The sequence below is a fragment of the Heterodontus francisci genome, chromosome 2 (assembly GCF_036365525.1).
Source record: "Heterodontus francisci isolate sHetFra1 chromosome 2, sHetFra1.hap1, whole genome shotgun sequence".
Lineage (NCBI taxonomy): Eukaryota > Metazoa > Chordata > Chondrichthyes > Heterodontiformes > Heterodontidae > Heterodontus > Heterodontus francisci.
The window spans coordinates 58,645,077-58,671,905 of NC_090372.1; the positions used below are offsets into that span (position 1 = coordinate 58,645,077).

The following is a 26,829-nucleotide window of genomic DNA, read 5'->3' on the forward strand; positions in this document are numbered from 1 at the left end:
CTTCCTGCAATTGCATGGGAAGGTGCTGTGGGAAAGGGACGAGGTGTCAGGGTGATGGAGGAGAGAACCAGGGAACGGTTCCTTTGGAATGCTGACGGGAGGGGAGGGGACGATGCGTTTGGTGGCATCACGCTGGAGGTGGCGGAAATGGCAGAGGATGATCTTTTGGATGTGGAGGCTGATGGGGTGGAAAGTGAGGACAAGGGGAACCCTGTCGCAGTTCTGGAAGGGGTGAGGGTAGAAGTGCGGGAAATGGGTCGGACAGGATTGAGGGCCCTGTCAACCACAGTGCGGGGGAATCCTCAGTTGAAAAAGGAAGACATATCAGAGGCACTGTTGTGGAAGGTTGCATCATCAAAACCGATGTTATGGAGACGGAGAAACTGGGAGAATGGAATGGAATCCTTACAGGAGGCAGGGTGTGAGGAAGTGTCGTCAAGGTAGCTGTGGGAGTCGGTGGACTAATAGTACATACTAGTGGGCAGCCTATCCCCAGAGATGGAGACAGAGAAGTCGAGGAAGGGAAGGGAAGTGTCGGAGATAGACCATGTGAAGGTGAGAGAAGGGTGGAAATTGGAAGAAATGTTGAAGTTTTCCTTTTCGGGGCGAGAGCAGGAAGTGGCACTGATACAGTCATCAGTGTATCGAAGAAAGAGTTGGGGAAGAGGACCTGAGCAGGACTGGAACAAGGAATGTTTGACACATCCCACAAAAAGACGGGCATAACTAGGACCCATGTGGATACCCATAGCAACACCTTTTATTTGAAGGAAGTGAATGGAGTTGAAGGAGAAGTTGTTCAATGTGAGAACAAGTTCAGCCAGGTGGAGGAGAGTGGTGGTGGATGGGGACTGGTTGCGCCTTTGCTCAAGAAAGAAGTGGAGAGCCTTCAGACCATGTTGGTGTGGGATGGAGCTGTATAGACATTGGACATCCATAGTAAAGAGGAGGCGGTTAGGGCCAGGAAACTAAACTGTTGAAATGATGTAGGGTGTCAGAAGAGTTACAGATGTAGGTGGGAAGAGACTGGACAAGGGGAGAAAAAATAGCATCAAGATATGAGGAAATAAGTTCAGTGGAGCAGGAACAGGCTGTAATGATGAGTTTACCGGGACAGGCCTGTTTGTGGATTTTGGGAAGAAGATAGAAGTGGGCTGTTCGGGGTTGTGGGACTATGAGGTGGGAAGCTGTAGAGGGAGGATCTCCAGAGGAGATGAGGTCAGTGATGGTACTGGAGACAGTGGCTTGATGTTCAGTGGTGAGGTCATGGTCCAGAAAGAGGTAGGAAGAAGTGTCTGAGAGTTTTGCTCTTATAATTCTTCCAGGGTTTGGTATTTTCAGTGAGATCTGCTTTGTTGAAAATGGGCTGTATTTAACTAAAAACAGATCCTGCAATGTTTTATTGGTACGGTAAAGGAAGACTTTCAGGCATCTTGATGATGCTGTTGATTTCTTATGGGTGATACTGTGGAATTTGAGAAATGTGCTAAGATTAGAGTAGAATTTAAAATTGGGATTTGAGCTTATGGGGCTTTAACTATATTGGTTTGGATAGTCAGCAGTGTAGGTCTGGAATAACTTTCTCTAAATAGGATTGTTGATTTTGTGTTACTGCTATCCCAGTTAATCATGTTAGGTCATCACAGAAGATCTTGTATCTGAAGAGCGGACAGAGCAGTTGTGATGCCTTATCGGTCAGTCGAACTGGTTGTGTGCTCAGACTAGGCCAGATGCTTGTTTTGATGTGTTGGTATTAAGTACTTTAATGAAAATTAAATTTGGATGGATTTAAGTCATCAACAGTCATATTGTTTTACTAAAACAAGTGCGTATATGAAGAAATTGTTAGGGGCCGTGGAGGAATGGCATCTCACAATGTAATGCTTTGCACAGAGTATGCCGGTTGTAATTTAAATTAAATTGAAATGTTGATTGTTCATATAAAATCTAATTTTCATTTAAAGGGAGAGAAGGGAATCTGTAAACTATATTAATTGGGTGTTTAATTGTATTTGGGTGGTGGGTATGAATTGAGGACTCATATACAGACACACATATGAGCAGGCTGAAACGGTGGTTTTGGATTGGAGGTGCACAATATACAATGTGTAATATGTAATTTGTAACATCCAGGACCTGATTGTTTCCACCCAGGGCTTTAAAAGAGTAAATGAATAAATTGCAGATACACTGGTAATTTTCCAAAACTCTCAGTTTAGGAATTGTGCCGTTGGATTGGAAAATTGGAATTTTTTTTAAATATTCGTTTGGGGGAATGTCATTGGCTAGGCCAGCATTTATTGCCTATCCCTAATTGCCCTTGAGAAGGTGGTGGTGAGCAGCCTTCTTGAACTGCTGCAGTCCTTGAGGTGCAGATACACCCACAGTGCTATTAGGAATGGAGTTCCAGGGTTTTGACCCAGCGACAATGAAGGAAGGGCAATATAGTTCCAAGTCAGGATGGTGTGTGGCTTGTAGGGGAACTTGCAGATGGTGTTCCCATGCATTTGCTACCCTTGCCATTCTAGGTGATCGAGATCACAGGTTTGGAAGTTGCTGTTGAAGGAGCCTTGGTGAGTTGCTGCAGTGCATCTTGTAAATGGTACACACTGCTGCCTCTGTGCATCGGTGGAGGGAGTGAATGTTGAAGGTGGTGGATGGGGTGCTAATCAATCAGGCTGCTTTGTCCTGGATGGTGTCGAGCTTCTTGAGTGTTGTTGGAGCTGCATCCATCTAGGTAAGTGGAGAGTATTCCATTACACTCCAGACTTGTGCCTTGTAGATGGTGGACAGGCACTGGGGTTTCAGGAGGTGATGTACTCACCACAGAATTCCCAGCCTCTGATCTGCTCTTGTAGCCACATCATTTATGTGGCTGGTCCAGTTCAGTTGCTGGTCAATGGTGACCCCCAGAATGTTGATAGTGGGGGATTCAGAGATTGTAATGCCATTGAACATCATGGGGAGATGGTTAGATTCTCTCTTGTTTGAGATGGTCATTGTCTGGCACTTGTGTGGTGCGAATATTACTTGCTACTTATCAGCCCAAGTTGTCCAGGTCTTGCTGCATATAAATATGGGCTGCTACAGTATGTGAAGAGTCGTGAATGGTGCTGAACATTGTGCAGTCATTAGCAAACATTCTCACTTCTGACCTTATGATGGAGGGAAGATGGTTGGGCCTAGGACACTATATTGTTTAAGAAGGATGGGAAAGAAAAACCAGATAATTATAGACCTTTCAATCTGATACTAAAATCCTTCATTAGTGACAATGACTGAGCACTCGGACAAATTTGAGCTGATTGGCGAGAGTATGGATTTGTGAAGCGTAAGTGATGTCTGACTAATTTAGTTAAATTCTTTGAGGAGGCCACCAACAGAATGGATAATGTTGTGTCTAAGGATGCTGTGTATATGGAATTCCAGAAGACATTTGATAAGGTTTCAGAGAACTGATTATTAGCAAAGATGAAAGCGTGCACCAAGAATTAGAGGCAACCTTACAACCTGGCTTGGAAATTGGTTGGGAGATGTGAGACAGAGAGTAGGGACCACGGCTATGTACTCTGATTGGAAGTATGTAGCAAGTGGTGTTCCCCAGGAATTCCTATCGGACCTTCACTTTTCACCATATTTATCAATAACTTTGAGGGAGTAGAGTTGTGTATCCAAGTTTGCAGATGACAGTAAGTTGGAACGCACAGCAAGTAGCGCAGGTGGGAAAAGGGAAAGAAACAGATTAAGTGAGTGTGGAAAAACTATGACAAATCGAGTTCAATGTTGTGGAAAACTGAATCATCCACTTTGGATCCAAGAAAGCTAAATGGTATTTTGTAAACTGTTAGAAACTCTGGAGCATGAGATTTGGCTTCCCAGCTACACATCATTTAAAGCTGGTGAACAGGTACAAAAAAATGATCATAAATGCTAATGGAACGTTGGTCTTTTACTCAAGGGGGCTGGAATACAAAGTGTAGGAGGTTATACTTCAGTTGTACAGAGCCTTGGTCAGACACCATCTGGGGTATTGCATTCAATTTTGAGCTCTGCATCTCAGGAAGGATATATTGACTCTGGAATGGGGTGCAGCACAGATGCACAAGAATTATACCAGGGCTTGAAGGGGTAAATTATGAGGACAGGTCACATAAACTTTGCTTACATTTCCTTCAGTATCGGAGAGTAAGGAGTGACTTAATTGAGGTGTTTAAAATGATGAAAGCATTTGATTGGATAAATAGGGAAACTATATTTTTTGGTGGGGAAATCCAGGGCAAGAGGACATAATGAAATTAGCTAGGCAATTCAGAAGTGAAATCAGGAAGCACTTACTTGCACAAAGAATAGTAGAAATCATAGGATCATCTGCAGAGTGTCCATTTGGCCCATTGTACTTGTGCAGGCTCTTTGGTAGAGCTATCCAGTTAGCTGCAATGCCCTGCTCTTTCCATATAGATCTGTAATTTTTTTTCACGTCTTTTCTTAGGTGAGGGTAATAAGGACTATGGAGCAAAGGTAGATCAATGATTCGAGGTAGAGCTCAGCCATTATCTCATTGAATGAGAGATCAGGCTTGAGGGGCAGAATGACCTACTCCTTTTCCAATGTTTCTTCAACTCCAAAACATCATGACCTCTCCATCCACCCCTCAATTAAAAAAAACTGCATCATTCCTCCTGCCCGTCAACTCTGCAAAACATCTGCACCTTCTTCGTCTGCCTGTCAACTGCAAAATATCTCCTCCTGCCAGTCAACTGCTAAAAATCTGCATCTGCTTGTAAGCTGCAAAACCTCTGCATCACCTCCATTCTGCTCCTCAGCTTCAGTAAAGCGACAACCTGTTTCTAAGCTGGTCACTCATAAATAGCTGTGAGAGATGAAACAACATTTTGAACCATTTTCAAAACATAAGTTTGAACGTTCGGTAATAGGACTGGTGAAAACTTGAAATAACGTACTGGAAATGCACAGCAGGTCAATTAACATCGGGGAGAGCAAACTGGTTAATGTTTTCATGTATGAATATTTGTTGAAAAAGTAATCTATCCTTTCTCGTTAAGATTTTTAAATTGTATCGTTCTTTTTTTCATATTTTAGTCTGAGGAGGCAGTTTAGGGGAGGAGGAGTTCAGGCCAACAGTAAAGTGTTTTTGATTTTGGGTAAGGAAAAGAAAATGAAAACAACTTATTTTTTTCTGTTATCTTTCCATGTTGTTCACTTTGTTTTTTTCATGAAGTGATGAACCCTCTAAAACAACAGTACTGTTTCACCTTTGGGTTCTAAAGTGTATAAAATTCATGTCTTTTGTCATTTATGTTGGCCTGGATTTTGCAGTTGATGGCAAAGCAATAACCACTGACCTGGATGAAAACTGCCCACAAAGTCCTAGCAATCTCCGTGGTGTGGCTTTCACCTTCCTGGCATTGATTTGAATCTGGTGCTAAGTTGAGGACATCTCCAGGCATCCAGCAACAGTGATGTCATCAAGTTGGATAAGCAGCCAATCACATTGAAAAATTCTCGCAGCGAACCAGGAAGTAACAGTGGCGCAGTGGTTAGCACCGCAGCCTCTCAGCTCCAGCGACCCGGGTTCAATTCTGGGTACTGCCTATGCGGAATTTGCAAGTTCTCCCTGTGATTGCGTGGGTTTTCGCCGGGTGCTCTGGTTTCCTCCCACAGCCAAAGACTTGCAGGTTGACAGGTAAATTGGCCATTATAAATTGCCCCTAGTATAGGTAGGTGGTAGGGGAATTGTGGGGATGTGGTCGGAATATGGGATTAATGTAGAATTAGTATAAGAACAAGGGTGACCGCGGTGACTGCAACAACTACCGTGGAATCTCCCTGCTCAGCATAGTGGGGAAAGTCTTCGCTCGAGTCGCTTTAAACAGGTTCCAGAAGCTGGCTGAGCGCGTCTATCCTGAGGCACAGTGTAGCTTTCGAGCAGACAGATCCACCATTGACATGCTGTTCTCCCTTCGCCAACTACAGGAGAAATGCCATGAACAACAGATGCCCCCCTACGTTGCTTTCATTGATCTCACCAAAGCCTTTGACCTCGTCAGCAGACGTGGTCTCTTCAGACTACTAGCAAAGATCGAATGTCCACCAAAGCTACTAAATATCATCACCTCATTCCATGACAATATGAAAGGCACAATTCAGCATAGCGGCACCTCATCAGACCTCTTTCCAATCCTGAGTGGTGTGAAACAGGGCTGTGTTCTCGCACCTACACTGTTTGGCATCTTCTTCTCCCTGCTGCTCTCACATGCATTCAAGTCTTCAGAAGAAGGAATTTTCCTCCAGACAAGATCTGGTGGCAGGTTGTTCAACCTTGCCCGTCTGAGAGCGAAGACCAAAGTACGGAAAGTCCTCATCAGGGAACTCCTCTTTGCTGACGATGCTGCATTAACACCTCACACTGAAGAGTGTCTGCAGAGACTCATCGACAGGATTGCGGCTGCCTGCAACGAATTTGGCCTAACCATCAGCCTCAAGAAAACGAACATCATGGGTCAGGACGTCAGAAATGCTCCATCCATCACTATCGGGAACCACGCTCTGGAAGTGGTTCAAGAGTTCACCTACCTAGGCTCAACTATCACCAGTAACCTGCTCTCAATGCAGAAATCAACAAGCGCATGGGAAAGGCATCCACTGCTATGTTGTGTGGGAAAATGGCGCACTGACACAGAACACAAAAGTCCGAGTGTATCAAGCCTGTGTCCTCAGTACCTTGCTCTACGTCAGCGAAGCCTGGACAACGTATGTCAACCAAGAGCGACATTCTATCTTCGCTGCCTCCGGAGAATCCTTGGCATCAGGTGGCAGGACCGTATGTCCAACACAGAAGTCATCAAGGCGGCCAACATCCCCAGCATATACACCTTACTGAGCTAGCGGCGCTTGAGATGGCTTGACCATGTGAGCCACATGGAAGATGGCAGGATCCCCAAGGACACATTGCACAGCGAGCTCGTCACTGGTATCAGACCCAGCGGCCGTCCATGTCTCCGCTTCAAAGATGTCTGCAAATGCGACATGAAGTCCTGTGACATTGATCACAAGTTGTGGGAGTCAGTTGCCAGCGATCGCCAGAGCTGGCGTGCAGCCATAAAGGCGGGGCTAAAGTGTGGCGAGTCAAAGAGACTTAGCAGTTGGCAGGAAAAAAAGACAGAGGCGCAAGGAGAGAGCCAACTGTGGAACAGCCCGGACAACCAATTTTATCTGCAGCACCTGTGGAAGAGTCTGTCACTCTAGAATTGGCCTTTATAGCCACTCCAGGCACTGCTTCACAAACCACTGACCACCTCCAGACGCTTACCCATTGTCTCTCGAGACAAGGAGGCCAAAGAAGAAGAAGTATAAATGGGTGGTTGATGGTCAGCACAGACTCGGTGGGCCGAAGGGCCTGTTTCAGTGCTGTATCTCTAAATAAATAAATAAAAAAAAAAATGAACTGATTATCTTTTTATAAATTTTACAGAGATTGAAATAAAGACTGGGGATAGACATATTAGGTGCTGAAATATCAAACTTAAAATAATTTTATCAAGCTGTGGAATTTTTTAAAATCATAATGGAAACATTTGGTATTACAGAAATATAAAGTCGTTTCCAGGGCCAGAGACGTCGTTTGGAAGTAGTCATGACTTAGTACCCAATTAAAAACTCAAGTTGCACCTCATTAACAAGGCTCAACTTTTTCAGGGTTTTTTAACAGTGATATTACTGAGTAAAAGAGGAAGATCTCAATATTATTCATCGATTTCTGAACATCACAGTCTGCGGGGCCTTCAACACCGCACCCTGTTGTGGAGCAGGGAATCAGCTTCTTGATTTCTGCATTTATTTTTTTAGCGATACAGCACTGAAACAGGCCCTTCGGCCCACCGAGTCTGTGCCGACCATCAACCACCCATTTATACTAATCCTACACTAATTCCATATTCCTACCACATCCCCACCCTGTCCCTATATATTTCCCTACCACCTACCTATACTGGGGACAATTGCTAATGGCCAATTTACCTATCAACCTGCAAGTCTTTGGCTTGTGGGAGGAAACCGGAGCACCCAGAGGAAACCCACGCAGACACAGGGAGAACTTGCAAACTCCACACAGGCAGTACCCAGAATTGAACCCGGGTCTCTGGAGCTGTGAGGCTGCAGTGCTAACCACTGTGCCGCATGTGTAGATATCCGAAGTTGCTATCAGTTTCACAGGTTGATGAAAGTGACACTGACAGTCCCATTGTCATTGCAACCACAAAATCTGGGCTGTTATGTGCATGTTGACTACACTGTGTAATCAGTGACTCCAGATATCAGGAATAAATACATGCTCAGAAGTTTAAATTCAATAAAAAATTTATTTACAACTCTGCTCTCTTGTGCATCCCCTAATTCCTTCATCCACTATTGACGACTGTATCTTCAGCTGTCTAGGCCCTAAGCTCTGGAATTTCCTCCCAAACCTCTTAAAATGCTACTTAAAACCTTACTCCTTGACCAAACATTTGGTCACTTGGCCTATTATCTCTTTCTGTGGCTCAGTGTCAAATTTTGTCTTGTTTACATTGTTAGGACCAGGTGAGAAAGGTGTTTCGGGGTCTGTTACTATCTTCACATGGTCTTATTGTAACAGGGTTTAATTTTAAACACACTGTTTTGAGCTCCCCTTTTTGTGAATCCTTGCTCACAGTTTTCCAATTGTAAGACAAAGAAACCAATTCAGACAGGCTTTCACAGGGTTAAAGAAGAAAGATGAAATTTTATTAAAAGTTAAAACTTAAATTCTAATACAGTTCACGCCTACGGATATACGACATGCACACACTATATACACATGCAGATAGGAACAGAAAAGAGAAGAAAAGATAAGGTGGAACAGTTGGAGGCAATATCTTGTTACGTTGCTTCGAGCTCATTGTAGTCCTTTTGTAAGTAGTCGTGCTTTTCGTTGGGGCCTAGTAGTCGTCTTGAAACCTTGTTCACGTAGGAAACTTTTCTCTTTGAGTTTCACATGTTCTCACAGGATTCAGTTCTTTGGGAAGGAGATGGCAGCAGGCAGGAGAGAGGTCTTGTTGCTTCAGTTTCAGGAGAGATCCTTACTTCATGAGCACACAGCTTTGTCAGAGTTCAAAATCCTTTGTTGGAAGTTCAAATTCAAAAAAATGCCAGCCAGCTAGTCATGTGACTAAAACTGGTTTGACCACTTCTGTGTATTGGGGAAGCAACGCCTGGGTCCCTTTTGTTCCAACACTGCTAGTTACTTTACAAAAATGTCTTTCCAGTCAGGGGCTTGCAATTTTAATTTTTAATGTTCGTGTGGCGAAATAATTGGTCCCTCAGTCTTGGTAGGTGGGGCATTTGCCTGACAGCATTCTTATGCAATGTCATGGGACTTTATACTGCATTGAAGGTGCTATATAAATGCAAGTTGTACTATAACAGATCAAGAGCAAATTCAGTACCTGACCTGGAAAGCAGAAGTGTTGTGGTGGAGCTTCTTTTCCCTATATCTATTCTAAACACAGTGACTAGCTCAGCCATTTGTATAATTAGCTCTTGCCAATTTGATTAATGGGTATCTCTATTCAAGGATAATCTCGAGTCACTTCTGAATTACCCAACTATCTTAACTTCGATACACTTCAGCTGTTGAGTTGAAACAAAGAACAACGGTTTACATATGTTTCCTTGTTATCTTGAAGCTACAGTTTTCCTTTGAGAGAGTACACATTCTAATTGGCAGTTGTTTATGCAGGCAGATGCCAATTTTTAGAAATGCTGTTAACTAAAATATATCATGAATTCGTAGAATCATAGGAATTTACAGCACAGAAGGTGGCCATTTGACGCCATCGTGTCCGCTCCAACCAGCAACTAGCTATCCAGCCTAATCCCACTTTCTGGCTCTTTGTATGTAGCCTTGTAGGTTACAGCATTTCAAACGCATAGCCAGGTACTTTGAAAATGTTATGAGGGTTTCTGCCTCTACCACCTGTTCAGGCATTGAGTTCCAGTTCACCACCACCCTCTGGGTGAAAAACTTTCCCCTCGAATCCCCTCTGAACCTCCTGCCTCTTACCCTAAATCTATGCCCCCTCGTTATTGACCTCTCAACCAAGGGGAATAGGGCCTTCCTATACGCTCTCTCTAGACCCCTCATAATTTTATATACTTTAATTGAAAGAAAAGCATACAATTCTGGGAAGATTAGTGGTAGATCAGAAAATTGCACAGATTTTAAAAACCAGCAAGGAATGACTGAAAAGGGGAGAAATTAGGATATGGAAGAAAGCTAGCTGGAAATATAAAAACCGGTAGTAAGAGTTTCTACAAGTATTTAAAAAGGAAAAGAATAACTCGAGTTAGCATTAGTCCTCTAGAGAGAGTCTGGGGACTTAATTGTGGGTAACAAGGAAATGACGGAAACAGTTATTTTGTGTCTGTCTTCAGTGCAGAAGACACAAAAAGCATTCCAAAGATACTTGAAAAACAAGTAGCAAAAGGGAGGGAAGAATTTAAAACAATCAGAATCACCAGTAAAAGGTACTGGGAAAATTTGAACTGAAGACCGACATGTCCCCAGGAACTGGTTTGCATCCTAGCTCACACAGGCATGACTTAATTCGAAGGTGCTAGTGCCTGCAATAGTAATGGGTCAAAAGTTCGGTTTAGAAGTTCGATAGCTCCTATAATGCTTTGATTTAACCTTCATTGGAGAGGGTTGCACATAATAGTATGTTATATTTGTCCACTTCACCAAGTAGGAACATTATGGAGGATCTGCTTAACCGCTGCAGTGGGAACTGACTACAATGATGAAAAAATGTGCCTACCCCTGGATGTGCTTTGCACACGTAACTCGGGAGCAGAAACTGAAGATTTGCAATGTGGGTTGGATCGTACTATTGCACAGAAGGAAGAAATTTGACTTACAATGCCTGTCTGAATTGCCAGATCTTATCTGCTATGTGTAGGTTATTTTCCAAATTGCAGAAATTATAATTGCAGGGGTTTGGTTGTGATACCTGCATTTGGTAAAAAGAAACAAAATAATCACAAATACCAAATGTGAACCTAAGAGATAGTCCTGAAAAGTACAATGTTACATGTTTTCAGGACTGTCGTGTGCGTTTCACTGATAGCACTGTAATAGATCATGATTTAACCTTGTGTTGAAGGAAATCAATGATAATGCTGCTCACCCATTTAAGAGTGCTTTTATATGAGATGACTAGTTAAAGTAATGTAGTACCTTGTTCATACAGGTTGGTGCCAATCTAAATTCACTTACATCAGAGCTCTACAAATGCATGTATTAACATTACAAGCAGGAGCATCTGCACTCTGAAAACATTTCAATAAGTTCTGTGTAAGTATATCTGGGACTTGATTCTGGAGTTTACTGTCACTTTTGTGTTATTGCGAAGCTAACGTTGAGGGAAGAAATGCACACCAAGACCAAGTTGTATATGTTTTTGTTTGTGTTTTAATCTGAATATCGTGTCTAAATCAAGAGCAAGGACGCAGCAGCATAATCCCAGGTTTGAAGGCAAGTATACAGGTTAAGTATCTATATACTTAAGTGTTTAAAATTTTAATAACTGATCAATTAGCTCAGAGAGTTGGAGAACTGGGAGTTAAGGGAGTGAGAGTGTCAGGAAGAGAGGTAATAAACATCTAAAGTGTATTCTTTATACAAAAACGAAGAGAAGTAGGAATGGATTGAATAAATTTCAGGTACAAATTCAAGTTGGAGGTTATGACATGGTGGCCATTACTGAAGCAAAGATGTAAGACAGTCAGGACTGGGAACTAAATATACCAGGTTATAAGGTCTATAGGAAAGATAGGGAAAATGGTAGAGGGGGTGGAATAACCTTGGCGATTAAGGACGACATCCGTTCAGTGATGAGAGGATATAATGAGAAGTAAGCAGACAGTGAAGAATTAAGATGTAGAAAAGGATTTAAGACCGTGGTGGTAGTGGCGCATAGGCTCCCTGGTGGTAGCTTTGAAGTGGTAGATTGTATAAATGTGGATAATTAGACAAGCATGTAGCAAAGACAGAGTGGTTTTAATGGGAGATTTTGATTTTAGTATAGATTGGGATAGCAGATTTTTACGTCAGAAAGTTAGTCCATTTCTTGTGTGTTGTTGGATCCCATCGATTACAATGAAAGACGAAGTCCGATCGTAACTTTCAAAACTTTATTGAGGTAAGTAATTGTTACAGCTTGACTTCCTCTCCTTGATGTAGGTTTTCTCCAGTGCCTGAAGTGTCTTCACTACAGCATGTAACAGCTCAGCCATGTTAAACAAACCGAACTTTGCGTTACAGCTTGGGGAAAAACAGACCGAACATTGCGCGCAAAATCCAGCCTCCTTTATATTTGTCCGGTGACAACCCCCTCCCCCCACCCCTCCCTTGTTCCTAATTGGTCTGCAGACTTCTGCAATTTTTGTGGTGATCTGCTCATACCAGCAAGTTTCACATCCCCCCCCCCCACCCCCCCTTGAACCGTTAGGTGCAGCTGTCCTGTCAGTTTCTGCCTGTTAGTTTTCTTTATAAACTGTGTCTGTTAGTTGATAAATCAGCGATTAGCTTATCTTTAATCTGTTCCCACAGTCCCCCCTTTGATTCTTCAAACTTCTTTAAGAATCATTCCCTCAATCCCGCCTTGGTGCGTTTGATGGTCTACTAGCCTTCAACACCTGGAGGGGTTGTGCTTAATACGTTGCCCGCTTGTGCCACAAGAGGGAATGTTGGGGCCTCTAAGGGCATAAGCTTGGCAGGGGTTTCGGTCACTTGTTTGCAGCAACATTTAATAAGCAAAAATGTAAAATACAAAATTATGATTATAACAAAAAAGATCAAACCCTGTACCATTGAGGTCCCTATTGAGCCCAACTACCCGGTCGCCCAACCCTACAAGGTGAGAGGTGGGGGTTGTTTGAGCTTTTCTACCTCCTTTCGGATGTGTTCCGCCAGATTGGTGATCTCTTCAGAGCTATCTGGAATGTAGGTGCAGCATTCGGACCCAATCAGGGCGCACGTGCCCCCCTTCTCAGCTAAGATAAAGTTTAGGGCCATCCGTTTCAGAAGGCCATCCGAACCGGAGCCGACCATTTCTGCATTTATTTTAACCAGGGCCTCAGAGGTGTCATTGGCTACCTTTTCCAGGACAGAGGCCATGTTAATAGACTCCCTGGCCAGTTTGGTTGTCACATACCAGGGAAACAAGATCGCAAAGAATCTCTCTGTCTCCGTGATAGCTCGCTTCCTCCTTTGCCAGTGAGGTCAAATGGCGGATATAGGGTGTCACATAACCCAAGTAACAAGACCCTGTCCAGAATTTCGGTAACCAGGGATAGACCTTGTGACCGCAAATGAAGTAGTTGCCATTATATGCTGTTAAATTGTCCCTGCCCTGGGAACCCGGTCCCTCTATACTGCCTGCTATACAAATGGGGTAAACGGTTTCCAGTTGTCGGGGATTCCCAGGGCTGGTGCCGAGCACGAAGGCCTCTTGTTGGTCTCTCATAAGGGTGACCGCTTCCTTCGAGGCCCGCTTCCCTTTCAAGAGATTATTTAATGGTTGAGCCAGTTGTGTGTAGGAGTTGATCCAATTTCTGTTGAAGTTACACAAACCCAAAAAGGACCTAAGCTCCTGGATAGTGGTGGGCTGTTTGGCAGCCCGGTTGGATGTGGTTCTGTCCTGGGTAAGTTCCCTCTTTCCTTTCGAAATCTTTTGTCCCAGATACACAACTTCTTGGGCTATTTGCGCTTTGTCGATACTGGCCTTGTGTCCTCTCCGATGAAGGTGGTCCAGCAGGGTACGCAGATCTTGTCCGTGTTGTCCTTTCGTTTCAGAAGCTAACAGGATGTCGTCTACGTACTGGATGACTGTGGAGTGCATGGGAGGTAACTCCCTCAAATGGTTTTGTAGGGCCATATGAAATACCGTAGGGCTATTGTGGAAACCCTGTGGCAACCGGGTCCAGGTGTACTGTTGTTGAACAGTAAAGGCGAACCACGGTTGGACCTCGGGTGCCAGTGTCACCGACCAAAATCCATTGGCCATGTCGATAACAGAGAACCATTCATGTTCCAGCCTCAGGGCATTGAATATTGTGGAGGGGTCAGCTACCAGAGGGGCCTTTTGATCAATACACTGGTTAGCTTTTCTATAGTCAACCGTAAGCCGCCAGGTCCCATTTGGTTTCCGTACTGGCCACACAGGCCTGTTGGAGGTACTGTGTGTTTTAACCAGCACGCCTCGCTCCTCTAGCTGTCTAATTATGGGTAAGATTCCTGCAATAGATGTTGGACTAATGGGGTATTGTTTAGTACAAGGCGGAGTGGATCCTGTAAACGTTGCCGGTTCCATTTGAAGTAGCCCACAATTGTTCTTATCCCGAGCCCATATTGGGTGCTCCCTCAGCTCCTCCTTCTTCAGACTTCTGATAGACCATGTTACTTGGCTGCCTTCGAAATGCAATGAGGAGTTCAGCTGGGTAAGGACGTCCATACCAAGAAGGGCCTGGTCCACCGGACCTATCCAGACTGGTGTTATCAATTCGTGTGGACCAAGACCAATGCGTATGGGCTGAGTTTTCCTGATCACCACCCCATGGCCACCAGCCCCGTGGGCAGTCTTAACTTTACCATCCATCGGTATGGAGTTCCCGTATCGTTGAGGTAGACTCGTTAATTCGGCCCCGGTATCCAATAGGCAGTCTATGCCTTGGTCGTCCACCCTCGCAGTTATATACAATCCATCTTTTCGTTGTTCTACCAGTGCCAGGAGGGGCGCCGAAAGGGCGAGGGAGGGCTCTGCTAGTTTTTTGTCGCACCAAGTAACGCCAGTATCTCCTTCCATTGCTGGGGTGACAACTGTTTGAATTTTTCTAGGTCATCGTCCTCGGGAGGGACCTGGTGTTGGTGCCGGATTGTATCCTTGCCGTCCTCTTCCCCGTCCCTTCGCTCTACACATCTTAGCCCAATGGCCTTCCTTCCCGCAGTGGTGGCATGTCCCGAGTCGCTTATCAGGCCCTTTGGGCGTCCAGCCCGCCTGCAGGGCTCGGAGCTTTGCTCCCATGTCCCTGTCCAGCTGACTGCATCGGTCAACCAATGCTGCGAAGGATATATCTGTGCCGTCCCAATTCGGTAGGGTTACCTTCAACATCTTTGATAGTTCTGGTTTTAATCCCGTGACAAAAGCCGACTTCAGAGGTGGAAGGCAGATGTCGTCTAGTGCCTCTGGGGCAATGTCCGTTATTCTCGAGTATTCCAACCGAGCAGATCGAACCTCTCTTCATACTCCCGCACCTCTGTGCCTTTTTGCTGACAGGCGACAATTTTACCCCAATCCGTCTTTGCGGGACAGAACGCTCGCAGCCACTGACTAATCGCAGCCCATCCGGCATCTAGTAGTTGCTCATCCTCGCCCAAAGCGGTTTGGACCTCCCTGTTCAGCCTTCTCCCCGCTCGCCCGGGAACATCACGGTCAAGATCTATACCCCGTTCCCCGTGTGGAGGTGGTGAATTCCCTTCAGACGTTCCAACTGCTCCCACGTCTTCTGGCCCCCCTTTTTCGGGTCAGGCAATTCTTTAGATCATTTATCAATTTTCTCAGGATCTGCCGGGACATACATCCAATGAGTGTTGTGCTCAGAAATGATCACTTCGTTACCGTCTGTAGTCTTCGTTTCCTGCTTGACCTTAACGCATTTCTGCTTAAGTGGGGCAAGCCGCGCAAAAGGAAACTCATCATCAGTATCACTTTCTTCGCTGGAGGACTCAGCTTCCTCTATACCGGCTTCACGCTGTTGCGTTTTTCGTAGTTTTTTTTGGTAACGACTCCCGATTCGGGTACAGGCGAGATGGTTGTGGTCGGCGGGGTCCGCAGAGCGGTCCCAGCCCCTTTGGTTGGGTCGACTGTCCGTCTTGTAATTGTTTTTTAAGTTCTTTAATTTCAGTCTCCAGCCTTTCCTTTTCAGATTGTTTTTCAGTCTCTAATTTTTCTAATTTAAGCTTTTCCTTTCTTAATTGTTTGCAGACCGCCTTCAGTTGGTCCTTTGCATTAGTCAGGTTGCGATCATGTTGAGCTTGTCGGATAATTTCATTACGCTGTCGGATCTGACCCATTACGGCTAAGGACCATCTGGTTCGTTCTTGATCCTTTAAATGGGTTGCCTTCCCCCAAGCTCTTTTTATATTTTCCAGGGACAACTGTCCCTTGGAGGCACCGTATTTCTTTTCGATCTCGCTACAGGTTTTGGCCAGGTTAAACTGTTGCTCAAAATATTCTTTTAGTTGCCGAAGAATTTCGTCTTCGGGAGCGTCTGGCGGGGCCCACCCGCCTTTTACGGTGGTTAGTAACTGTCAGTTGCCTTCGTCAGGCATTGTACTGATTTTGTGTAGGGGGTCTCGAGCCATGGGGCTTCTTTTGCAGATGCCGTGGGGCTTTTCAGCCGGGTCGGTGTGTACCGTTGAACACCGCCGAGTATAAAGGGGGTCTCGAGCCAGAAAAGTTCGGGATCGCGTGGTGGAGTACCAAAACTAGACAACGGCCGAGGACTTTTTTTTTTAGTAAAGAGGATTCCTTACCTCCGGGGGCTGATTATAGGTCCGATGTCCAGGGCTTCGGTCTCTATCCTCCAGTGATCCTGCCGACTACACCAAGTTGTTGGATCCCATCGATTACAATGAACGACGCAGTCCGATCGTAACTTTCAAAACTTTATTGAGGTAAGTAATTGTTACAGTATGACTTCCTCTCCTTGATGTAGGTTTTCTCCAGTGCCTGAAGTGTCTTCACTACAGCAAACAGCGCAGCCATGTTAAACAAACGGAACTTTGCGTTATAGCTTGGGGAAAAACGGATCGAACTTTGCACGCCAAATCCAGCCTCCTTTATACTTGTCCGGTAACACCCCCCCCCCCCCCCCTTGTTCCTAATTGGTCTGCAATTTTTGTGGTGTCAGAGCCTGATTGGTCTGCTCGTACCAGCAAGTTTCATATTCCGCCCCCCCTCCCCCCGCCCCCGAACCGTTAGCTGCAGCAGTCCTGTCAGTTTCTGCCTGTTAGTTTTCTTTATAAACTGTGTCTGTTAGTTGATTAATCAGCCGATTAGCTTATCTTTAATCTGTTCCCACAATGTTCAGGATAGTTTTCTGCAACACTGTCTTTGAACCAACAAGGGGTCATACCATATTCGATTTAGTAATAAGCCAGATTTAGTTAATAGCCTAATGATGTATGAACATTTATCTAATAGTGATCATAATATGAGGGAGACAAATGCAAAACAGTTACCAAGATTCTATATTTGGGTAAAGCTGACTTCAGTGAAATGAGACAGAGGCTGTCCACAATAAGCTGGGCAAGTCTGTTAATGGGTAAAATATCAGAAGATCAATGGGAGGTGTTCAAAAAAGAATTTTTTGTGATGCAAACCAGTTTAAATCTCTATGGGGCTAGAGCTGTAATTGCCGAAAAAGCAATAGACAGTGAAGAGGTAAGAGACAACATAAAACTAAAGGAAAGCATACAAAATGCAAAATATAGCACAGGTTCTGGTGAATGGGAAAGATACAAAGAGCTACCAAAAGAGAGTATAAAAAGAAACTTGCAAGAGATATCAAAATCAATACACACGATTTTTGCTATTACATACGGAAAAAGGTGGTCAGGTGCAGTGTGGGTCTCTTGAAAACTGATAAAAGGTCAATGAAAAGGAAATGGCAGACATGTTGTATAATTAGTTTGCGTCAGTACTTGCAGTAGAGGAAGAGGTTTGCATACTGGAAATCCCAAGGAAACTAATATTGAATCAGGGACAAGGACTCGCCAAAGTTAATGCAAGTAAAGTAACAGTAATGAAGAAAATAATGGCATTAAGGATTGACACATCCCCAGACCAGATGGTTTCCATGCCAGGGTTTTAAAGGAACTAGGCGAGAATATTGCTGGTGACCGAATGGTATCTTTCAAAGTTGTCTCGGTTCAGGAACTGTATCTTTCAAATTGGAAAATTTTGCATATCTGTGATTTATGAGAGGTGAGAGAGTGAAATCATGGAATTATAGACCAGTTAGCCTAACATTTGTTGTTGAAAAATTACTAATTAAGAAAGGGGTGACTGAAGGATTTGTAAAAGATAGGTCATGACTGACGAATTATTTTTTGAAGAGCTGATTAAAGTAGTGGACCGGGGAACGCCCAAGGCTGTTATTTATATGGAATTTCAGAAGGTATTTGATAAAGTCCCTCATAAGAGACTTGTCTAAAGGTGAAACGCATGGAATTGAAGGCAACTTATTGACCTGGTTAAGAAAGTGGCTGAGTGGCAGGAGAGAATGTGGATAATGGGCAGATAACAAGGTTGTGGATGCTCCATCAAGAATATGTTTAAGGCTGAGACAGACAGATTTTTTTTCTCTGGGAATCCAGGGATGTGGGGAGCAGGTGGGAAAGTGGAGTTGAAGCCAAAGATCAGCCATGATCGCATTGAATGGTGGAGCAGACTCGACTGGCTGTAAAGTCTCCTCCAGCTTACCTCAGTGGTAGGGAAATTATTAGAGAGGATTCTTCGGGACAGGATTTACTCCCATTTGGAAACAAATGGACTTATTAGCGAGAGGCAGCATGGTTTTGTGAAGGGGAGGTCGTGTCTCACTAATTTGATTGAGTTTTTTGAGGAAGTGATTAAGATGAATGATGAAGGAAGGGCAGTGTATGTTATCTATATGGACTTCAGTAAAGCGTTTGACAAGGACCCTCATGGAAGACTGGTACAAAAGGTGAAGTCACACGGGATCAGAGGGGAGCTGGCAAGATGGATACAGAACTGGCTCGGTCATAGAAGACAGAGGGCAGCAGTGGAAGGGTGCTTTTCTGAATGGAGGGCTGTGACTAGTGGTGTTCCACAGGGATCAGTGCTGGGACCTTTGCTGTTTGTAGTATATATAAATGATTTGGAGGAAAATGTAGCTGGTCTGATTAGTAAGTTTGCGGACGACACAAAGGTTGGTGGAGTTGCGGACAGTGATGAGGATTGTCAGAGGATACAGCAGGATATAGATCGGTTGGAGACTTGGGCGGAGAAATGACAGATGGAGTTTAATCCGGACAAATGTGAGGTCATGCATTTTGGAAGGTCTAATGCAGGTGGGAAGTATACAGTAAATGGCAGAACCCTTAGGAGTATTGACAGGCAGAGAGATCTGGGCGTACAGGTGCACAGGTCACTGAAAGTGGCAATGCAGGTGGATAAGGTAGTCAAGAAGGCATACGGCATGCTTGCCTGCATCGGTTGGGGCATAGAGTATAAAAATTGGCAAGTCATGCTGCAGCTGTACAGAACTTTAGTTAGGCCACACTTAGAATATTGTGTGCAATTCTGGTCGCCACACTACCAGAAGGACGTGGAGGCTTTGGAGAGGGTACAGAAAAGGTTTACCAGGATGTTGCCTGGTCTGGAGGGCATTAGCTATGAGGAGAGGTTGGATAGACTCTGATTGTTTTCACTGGAACGACGGAGGTGGAGGGGCGACATGATAGAGGTTTACAAAGTTAGAAGCGGCATGGACAGAGTGGATAGTCAGAAGCTTTTTCCCAGGGTGGAAGAGTCAGTTACTAGGGGACATAGGTTTAAGGTGAGAGGGGCAAAGTTTAGAGGGGATGTGCGAGGCAAGTTCTTTACACAGAGGGTGGTGAGTGCCTGGAACGTGTTGCCGGGGGAGGTGGTGGAAGCAGGTACCATAGAGATGTTTAAGAGGCATCTTGACAAATACATGAATAGGATGGGAATAGAGGGATACGGACCCCTGAAGTGCAGAAGGTTTTAGTTTAGGCAGGCATCAAGATCGGCGCAGGCTTGGAGGGTCGAATGGCCTGTTCCTGTGCTGTACTGTTCTTTGTTCTTTGCTCCTATTTCTTATGTTCTTATGTACACTAATTGGCAGAATGTGACTAGTGATATACTGAAAGGATCTGTGTTGGGCCCTGATCTATTCACTAAATTTATTAATGACTTAGATGATGGGATATAAAGCAACATATCCAAATTTTCCGATGACACAAATGTAAGGCGGAATTGTAAACTGTGTAGATGGAAGCATAAAATTACAGAGGTACTGATAAAGTGAATGGGCAAAACCTTGGCAAATTGATTTCATCGTCGGTAAATGTGAAGTTATCCACTTTCGGCCTAAAAAGGATAGAACAGGGTATTTTCTAAATGGTGAAAAGCTAGGAACAGTGGAGGTCCAAAGCAATGTTCCCTCTGAGCTGTGCGGCTGGGCAGCAACTCAGAAGTTCTCAAGCAGACTGAGCACAAACCAACCTCTTTTTAAGTTAGTGTGTGCCCAGCCATGCAAAAAAAAATTAAGGTCCTGCACACTTAAATGAATAGCACAAAAGAAAATTAAAGGGAACATTGGTCCAAAGAGGCTTTGGGGTCCAAGTACACAGATCATTAAAATGTCCTGAACAGGGACAGAAAATAATCCAAAAGGCTATTGGAATGCTGGCCTTTATATCAGAGGACTAGAGAACAAGGGGGTAGAAGGCATGCTTCAGCTATACAAAGCCCTAACAAGACCACACCTGAAGCACTGTGAGCAGTCTGAGCACCATACCTCAGGAGGGGTACGTTGGCCTTGGAGGGAGTGCAGCATATCTTTACCAGATTGATATCGGGACTTCGTGGGATAAAAATTATGAGGAGAGATTACGCAAACTAGGGTTGTGTTCCCTGGAATTTAGAAGGTTAAGAAGTGATTTGATTGAAATTTTCAAGATATTAAGGGGAACAGATAGGGTAGATTGAGAGAAACCTTCTGCTGGTTGGAGATTCTAGGACTCTGCACCATCAAAACGTTAGAGCCAAATCTTTCAGGAATGATCCGAGGAAACATTTTTACACGTAAAGGGTAGTAGAGGTTTGAAATTCTTTCTCAAACGGCAATTGCTGTTGGATCAATTGTTGATTTTAAATCTAAGATTAAGGATTTCTCTTTAACAAAAGCTATGAAGGGATATGGAGCAAAGGTTGATATATGGAGTTTGGTGGCAGATCAGCCATAATCTAATTGAATGGCAGAACAGGCTCAAGGGGCAAAATGGCCTACTCCTGTTCTTGTATTACAATGACTTACCAATTTATATAGTATTGAAGTCAATTTTTATTTATTCTTTCGCAGGATATGGGTGCCGCTGGTAATGCCAGCATATGTTGCTCATCCCTCATTGCCTCTGAGAAGCTGGTGCTGAGCTGCTTTCTTGAACCATTGCATTCTGTGTGGTGTAGGTACACCCAAAGTGCTATTAAGTAGGAATTCCAGGATTTTGACTCCGTGACGCTGAAAGAATGCTGCTGTATTTCCAAGTCAAGATGGCGTGTGATTTGGAGGGGAGTTTGCAAGTGGCAGTGTTCCCATGCACCTGCTGCCCTTGTTCTTGTAGGCGGGAGAAATCACCAGGTTTGGAAGGTGCTACTGAAGAAAAGCCTTGGCAAGTTGCTGCAGTGCTAGTGCGCACTGCAGCCATGGTGCGCTGGTGGTGGAGGGAGTGAATGCTTAAGTTGGTGGATGGGGTGTTGATCAAGTGGGCTGCTTTGCCCTGGATGGTGTTGAGATTCTTGAGTATTGTTAGAGTAGCACTCATCCAGGCAAGTGGAGAGTATTCCATCATGTTCTGACTTGTGTCTTATCGTTGATGAAAAGATTTTGGGGAGTCAGGAGGTGGTGAGTTAGTCGCCACGAAATATCCTGCCTCCAACCCACACTTCTAGCCACAATATTTGTGGCTGGACCAGTTAGGGTTTTTGGTCACTCGGTAAGTAACTCTAACAGTTTGATGAGCTTTGCTGATTAGTGATTTGTATATACATTTGCATCTGCAAGAGTTTCAAAACAAAAGAGTTCTGATGAAGGGTCATCGACTTGAAACATTAACTCTGTTTCTCTCTCCACAGATGTTGCCAGCTGTGCTGAGTATTTGCAGCATTTTCTGTTTTTATTTCAGATTTCGAGCATCTGCAGTACTTTGCTGATGAAAATTATTTTGTCTTTTTAGGGTATTCTGAATTTGGGAACGAGTGAGAACAAACTTTGTTTTGACTTAATAGAAGAGTGGGTGAGTATGTCAAATACGGAAAAGTAACTTTACAGGTACTGATCGTACTAGTCTGTTGGAATGTTTTTAAGCATAGATATCACATGTCTTACTCCATGAAGTTAATTTTTGTTTGATGTTGACATGCCAATTTAACTTCCCCTCCCAATAAAACTTGAGATTTCTTCAGTTTATAAAAAAATTGGAGTATGTAATTACTTTGGGCTGGTTTCTATGAACTCGCAGCCGATGTCGGCTCAAAAAATGGGCAGGCCGCCCGCCAAAAAGCCGCCATGATCTTAAGCCCAGTGGCTCATTTAAATAGCCGAGGCGGTCCTTGCCCCCCCCCCCCCCCCCCCCGAAAATTACGTTGAGGGGGCAGGCTGTCCGTCCCTAGCGATGATGTCAATTGTCTGTGCGCCTGACACCATCTTTAAAGGGGGGCCGCCACAGAGCTTCACCGCCGATGGAAGGATTGGGCTGGGCCCTGCCGGCTTTGAGGTCCGTTGATGGCTCATCCAGAGCCATCTTCAGGCCCCTCCCGCCCTGGATCACGATGTCAAGGGCTGCTTAAACTCCTGCCCTTTATTTCATTAGTAAGTGGTTTTAAAAGCTACATTTTTACATCAGGTACATGTGTGTAAATATAATATTTTATCCTTCTCTTCAAAGTTCAACAGACCTAATGGTGGAAGCAGCATTGCACCTCACTTGTTACAGTATTCCAACTTTCAAGGCATTGAGAGGTAAGAACAATCAGAATACTATACACTTTTAAAGGGAAAAAGGTACTTAAATAGGCATCAGTGAACATGTCATTTTCAACTTCGTTGGTTAAGGAGTAACCTGGAGAAGTGGATTGCCCAACCATTGTAGAACCAGGCAGAATTTTATTCAGGCACAGTGGCTAGCACCGCAGCCTCACAGCTCCAGCGACCCGGGTTCAATTCTGGGTACTGCCTGTGTGGAGTTTGCAAGTTCTCCCTGTGTCTGCGTGGGTTTTCTCCGGGTGCTCCGGTTTCCTCCCACAAGCCAAAAGACTTGCAGGTTGGTAGGTAAATTGGCCATTATAAATTGCCACGAGTATAGGTAGGTGGTAGTGAAATATAGGGACAGGTGGGGATGTGGTAGGAATATGGGATTAGTGTAGGATTAGTATAAATGGGTGGTTGATAGTCGGCACAGACTCGGTGGGCCGAAAGGCCTGTTTCAGTGCTGTATCTCTAAACTAAACTAAACAATGAAATGAATATTGGAAGGATTCTACAATGGTTGGCCAGTCTGGTTGCCCGGTTACTGCACAGGCAGCAAAGTAAAATAATTACTTCCTACCACCCCCACCCCTCCCCAGCCCCATATCTTAATACTACAAATTAAATTATATCATCCTGAAAACCTTCAAATGTACAAACAGTGCTTGATTTAATTTGACTATACCTGGTGTTTATAAAATCCCTGTGCAGTTTTAAACTTAACTAATTTTGGATCTACACATGATAGTAGCAAATGGCATATGAAAGCATAATTCATAGTCTTTCTTAATGTTAATGTTATTAATGCTGTTAGTATTTCTCTGAAAATGGTAACAGTAGAACAAAAGGTGAACTGTGTGCTGAAGCTAGCAGAATTGAAGTCCATAACAGAAGAAAATTGACTGCTCATTATGGGAAGAATGTACCACACAAACTTTTATTTTGCCCAATTGCTAATTGATTGTTAATTGTTTGAGCGGCGGCGGTGAGAGCGGAAACAGGCGAGAGGAGCCGGGAGATCAAAGGAGCCGAGGCTCGAGACCAAAAGCAGAGGCGAGAGCGGCGGCGGTGAGAGCGGAAACAGGCGAAAGGAGCAGGGAGATAAAAGGAGCTGAGGCCCGTGACCCGAAGCAGTGGCGAGAGTGAGAGCGCTCTGTTCTGTGGACCTGCTTGACCAGCAAAAGTCGAAGTGTGATGTCACAGGAGAGCTGGTAAGTGATTGGTGGGTATTTCTTCTGTGTCTTGTGTTTTTTTTGTAGTTTTGGCCAAGTGATTTACATCAGGTGATGTCATTACAGGTTAAGAGTACACTTAAATAGTTTTTTTTTTGGAAATACTGAGATCCAAATTAATTAATTAAATAGAATAGAGACGGCTGGGCAGGCGATGTGTTGCAGCTGTAGTATGTGGGAGCTGGTGGACGGCGGTGCGATACAAGGTGACCACATCTGCAGCAAGTGTTGGCTGCTAGAGGAACTTCAGCTCAGAGTTGATGAGCTGGAGTCCGAGCTGTGGACGCTATGACACATCAGGGAGGGGGAGAGTTACCTGGACACTGTGTTTCAGGAGACAGCCACACCCCTTAGATTAACTACCTTGAATTTGGCCAGTGGTCAGGAGCAGGAGGATGTGACTGCGAGTTAGGCAGGAATGGAGATCCCGAATTTAGCATTGCAGGAGCCTCAGCCAGTGCCCTTATCCAGCAGGTACGAGGTTCTTGCTCCTAGTGTGGATGAGGGCACAGACTGTAGGGAGGATGAGCAAACTAACCACAGCACCGTGGTTCAGAGCGCCATTCAAGTGGCGGGAGAAAAGAGAAATGTAGTTGTAGTAGGGGATAGCATAGTTAGGGGATTAGCTACTGTTCTCTGCAGCAAAGATAAAGAGTCCCGAAGGCTGTGTTGCCTACCTGGTGCCAAGGTTAAGGACATCTCTTCTGGGCTGCAGAGGAACTTGGAGTGGGAGGGAAAAGATCCAGTTGTCATGGTTCACGTAGGTACCAACGACATAGGTAGGACTAGGAAAGAGGTTCTGCTGAGGGACTACGAGCAGCTCTGGGCAAAATTAGAAAGCAGATCCACAAAGATAATAATCTCCAGATTACTACCTGAGCCGCGTGCAAATTGGCATAGGGTAAATAAGATTAGAGAGGTAAATGTGTGGCTGAAAGATTGGTGTGGGAGAAATAGGTTCCAATTCATGGGATGCTGGCACCAATACTGGGGAAAGAGAGCTATTCCGTTGGGATGAGCTGGACCAGTGTCCTGGCGAATTGTGTAACTAGGGTTGTAGATAAGGCTTTAAACTAAATAGTGGGGGGGGGAGGGTTCAATTGAAAGGAAGTTTAAAAAGTCGAAAAGTAATGAGAGAGCAGAGGTGCAGGATAGTGAAGGAGCATACATTAATCAGAGTGACAGGAAGCGACAGAGAATACATGCACAAGAGTACAGCAGAAATTAGAACAAGAGTAGGTAAAAATGGTAAAAAGTCAAAGAGCCTTAGCTCTTTGTCTGAATGCATGTAGCATTTGTAACAAGATAGATGAGCTGATGGCACAGAAACGTAGTTGCAGGATGACCAGGACTGGAATCTTAATGTTCAAGGATATTCGACGTTCTGGAAGACAATATCCCAGACATTGCAATCACTATCCCTGGGTATGTCCTGTCCCACCAGCAGGACAGACCCAACGGAGGTGGCGGGACAGTGGTCGACAGTAGGGAGGGAGTTGCCCTGGGAGTCCTCAACATCGACTCCGGACCCCATGAAGTTTCATGGCATCAGGTCAAACATGGGCAAGGTAACCTCCGACTGATTACCACCTACCGCCCTCCCTCAGCTGATGACGCAGTACTCCTCCATGTTGAACACCACTTGGAGGAAGCACTGAGGGTGGCAAGGGCACAAAATGTACTCTGGGTGGGGGACTTCAATGTCCGTCACCAAGAGTGGCTCGATAGCACCACTACTGACCGAGCTGACCGAGTCCTAAAGGACATAGCTGCTAGACTGGGTCTGCGGCAGGTGGTGGGGGAACGAACAAGAGGGAAAAACATACTTGACCTCATCCTCACCAATCTGCCTGCCGCAGATGCTTCTGTCCATGACAGTATTGGTAGGAGTGACCACCGCACAGTACTTGTGGAGACGCAGTCCCGCCTGCACATTGAGGATACCGTCCATCGTGTTGTGTGGCACTATTACCGTGCTAAATGGGATAGATTCCGAACAGATCTAGCAATGCAAAACTGGGCATCCATGAGGCGCTGTGGGCCATCAGCAGCAGCAGAATTGTACTCATCCACAATCTGTAACCTCATGGCCCGGCATATTCCCCACTCTACCATTACCATCAAGCCAGGAGACCAACCCTGGTTCAATGAAGAGTGCAGGAGGGCAACCAGGAGCAGTACCAGGCATACCTCAAAATGAGGTGTTAACCTGGTGAAGCTACAACCCAGGACTACTTGCATGCCAAACTGCGTAAGCAGCATGCGATAGACAGAGCTAAGCGATGCCATAACCAATGGATCAGATCTAAGCTCTGCAGTCCTGCCACATCCAGCCGTGAATGGTGGTGGACAATTAAACAACTAACTGGAGGACGTGGCTCCACAAATATCCCCATCCTCAATGATGGGGGAGCCCAGCTCATCAGTGCGAAAGATAAGGCTGAAGCATTTGCAACAATCTTCAGCCAGAAGTGCCGAGTTGATGATCCATCTCTGCCTCCTCCTGAAGTCCCCAGCATCACAGATGCCAGACTTCAGCCAATTCGATTCACTCGGCGTGATATCAAGAAACGACTGAAGGCACTGGATACTGCAAAAGCTATGGGCCCTGACAATATTCCGGGAATATTACTGAAGACCTGTGCTCCAGTACTTGCTGCGCCCCTAGCCAAGCTGTTCCAGTACAGCTACAACACTGGCATCT

The 26,829-nt window shown here is 44.8% G+C and overlaps 1 protein-coding gene across 3 annotated transcripts in view; it reads left to right on the forward strand.

Annotated features, from left to right (window-relative positions):
* Window positions 1-26,829, forward strand: part of LOC137384512 (1-aminocyclopropane-1-carboxylate synthase-like protein 1) — a 140,725-nt gene that overhangs the window by 17,104 nt on the left and 96,792 nt on the right. For all 3 annotated transcript variants that reach the window (XM_068058660.1, XM_068058654.1, XM_068058668.1), the window contains exons 2-3: window positions 22,103-22,162; window positions 22,814-22,887. In XM_068058660.1, coding sequence (XP_067914761.1) covers window positions 22,103-22,162; window positions 22,814-22,887 — 134 coding nt within the window. The remainder of the gene's footprint in view (window positions 1-22,102; window positions 22,163-22,813; window positions 22,888-26,829) is intronic.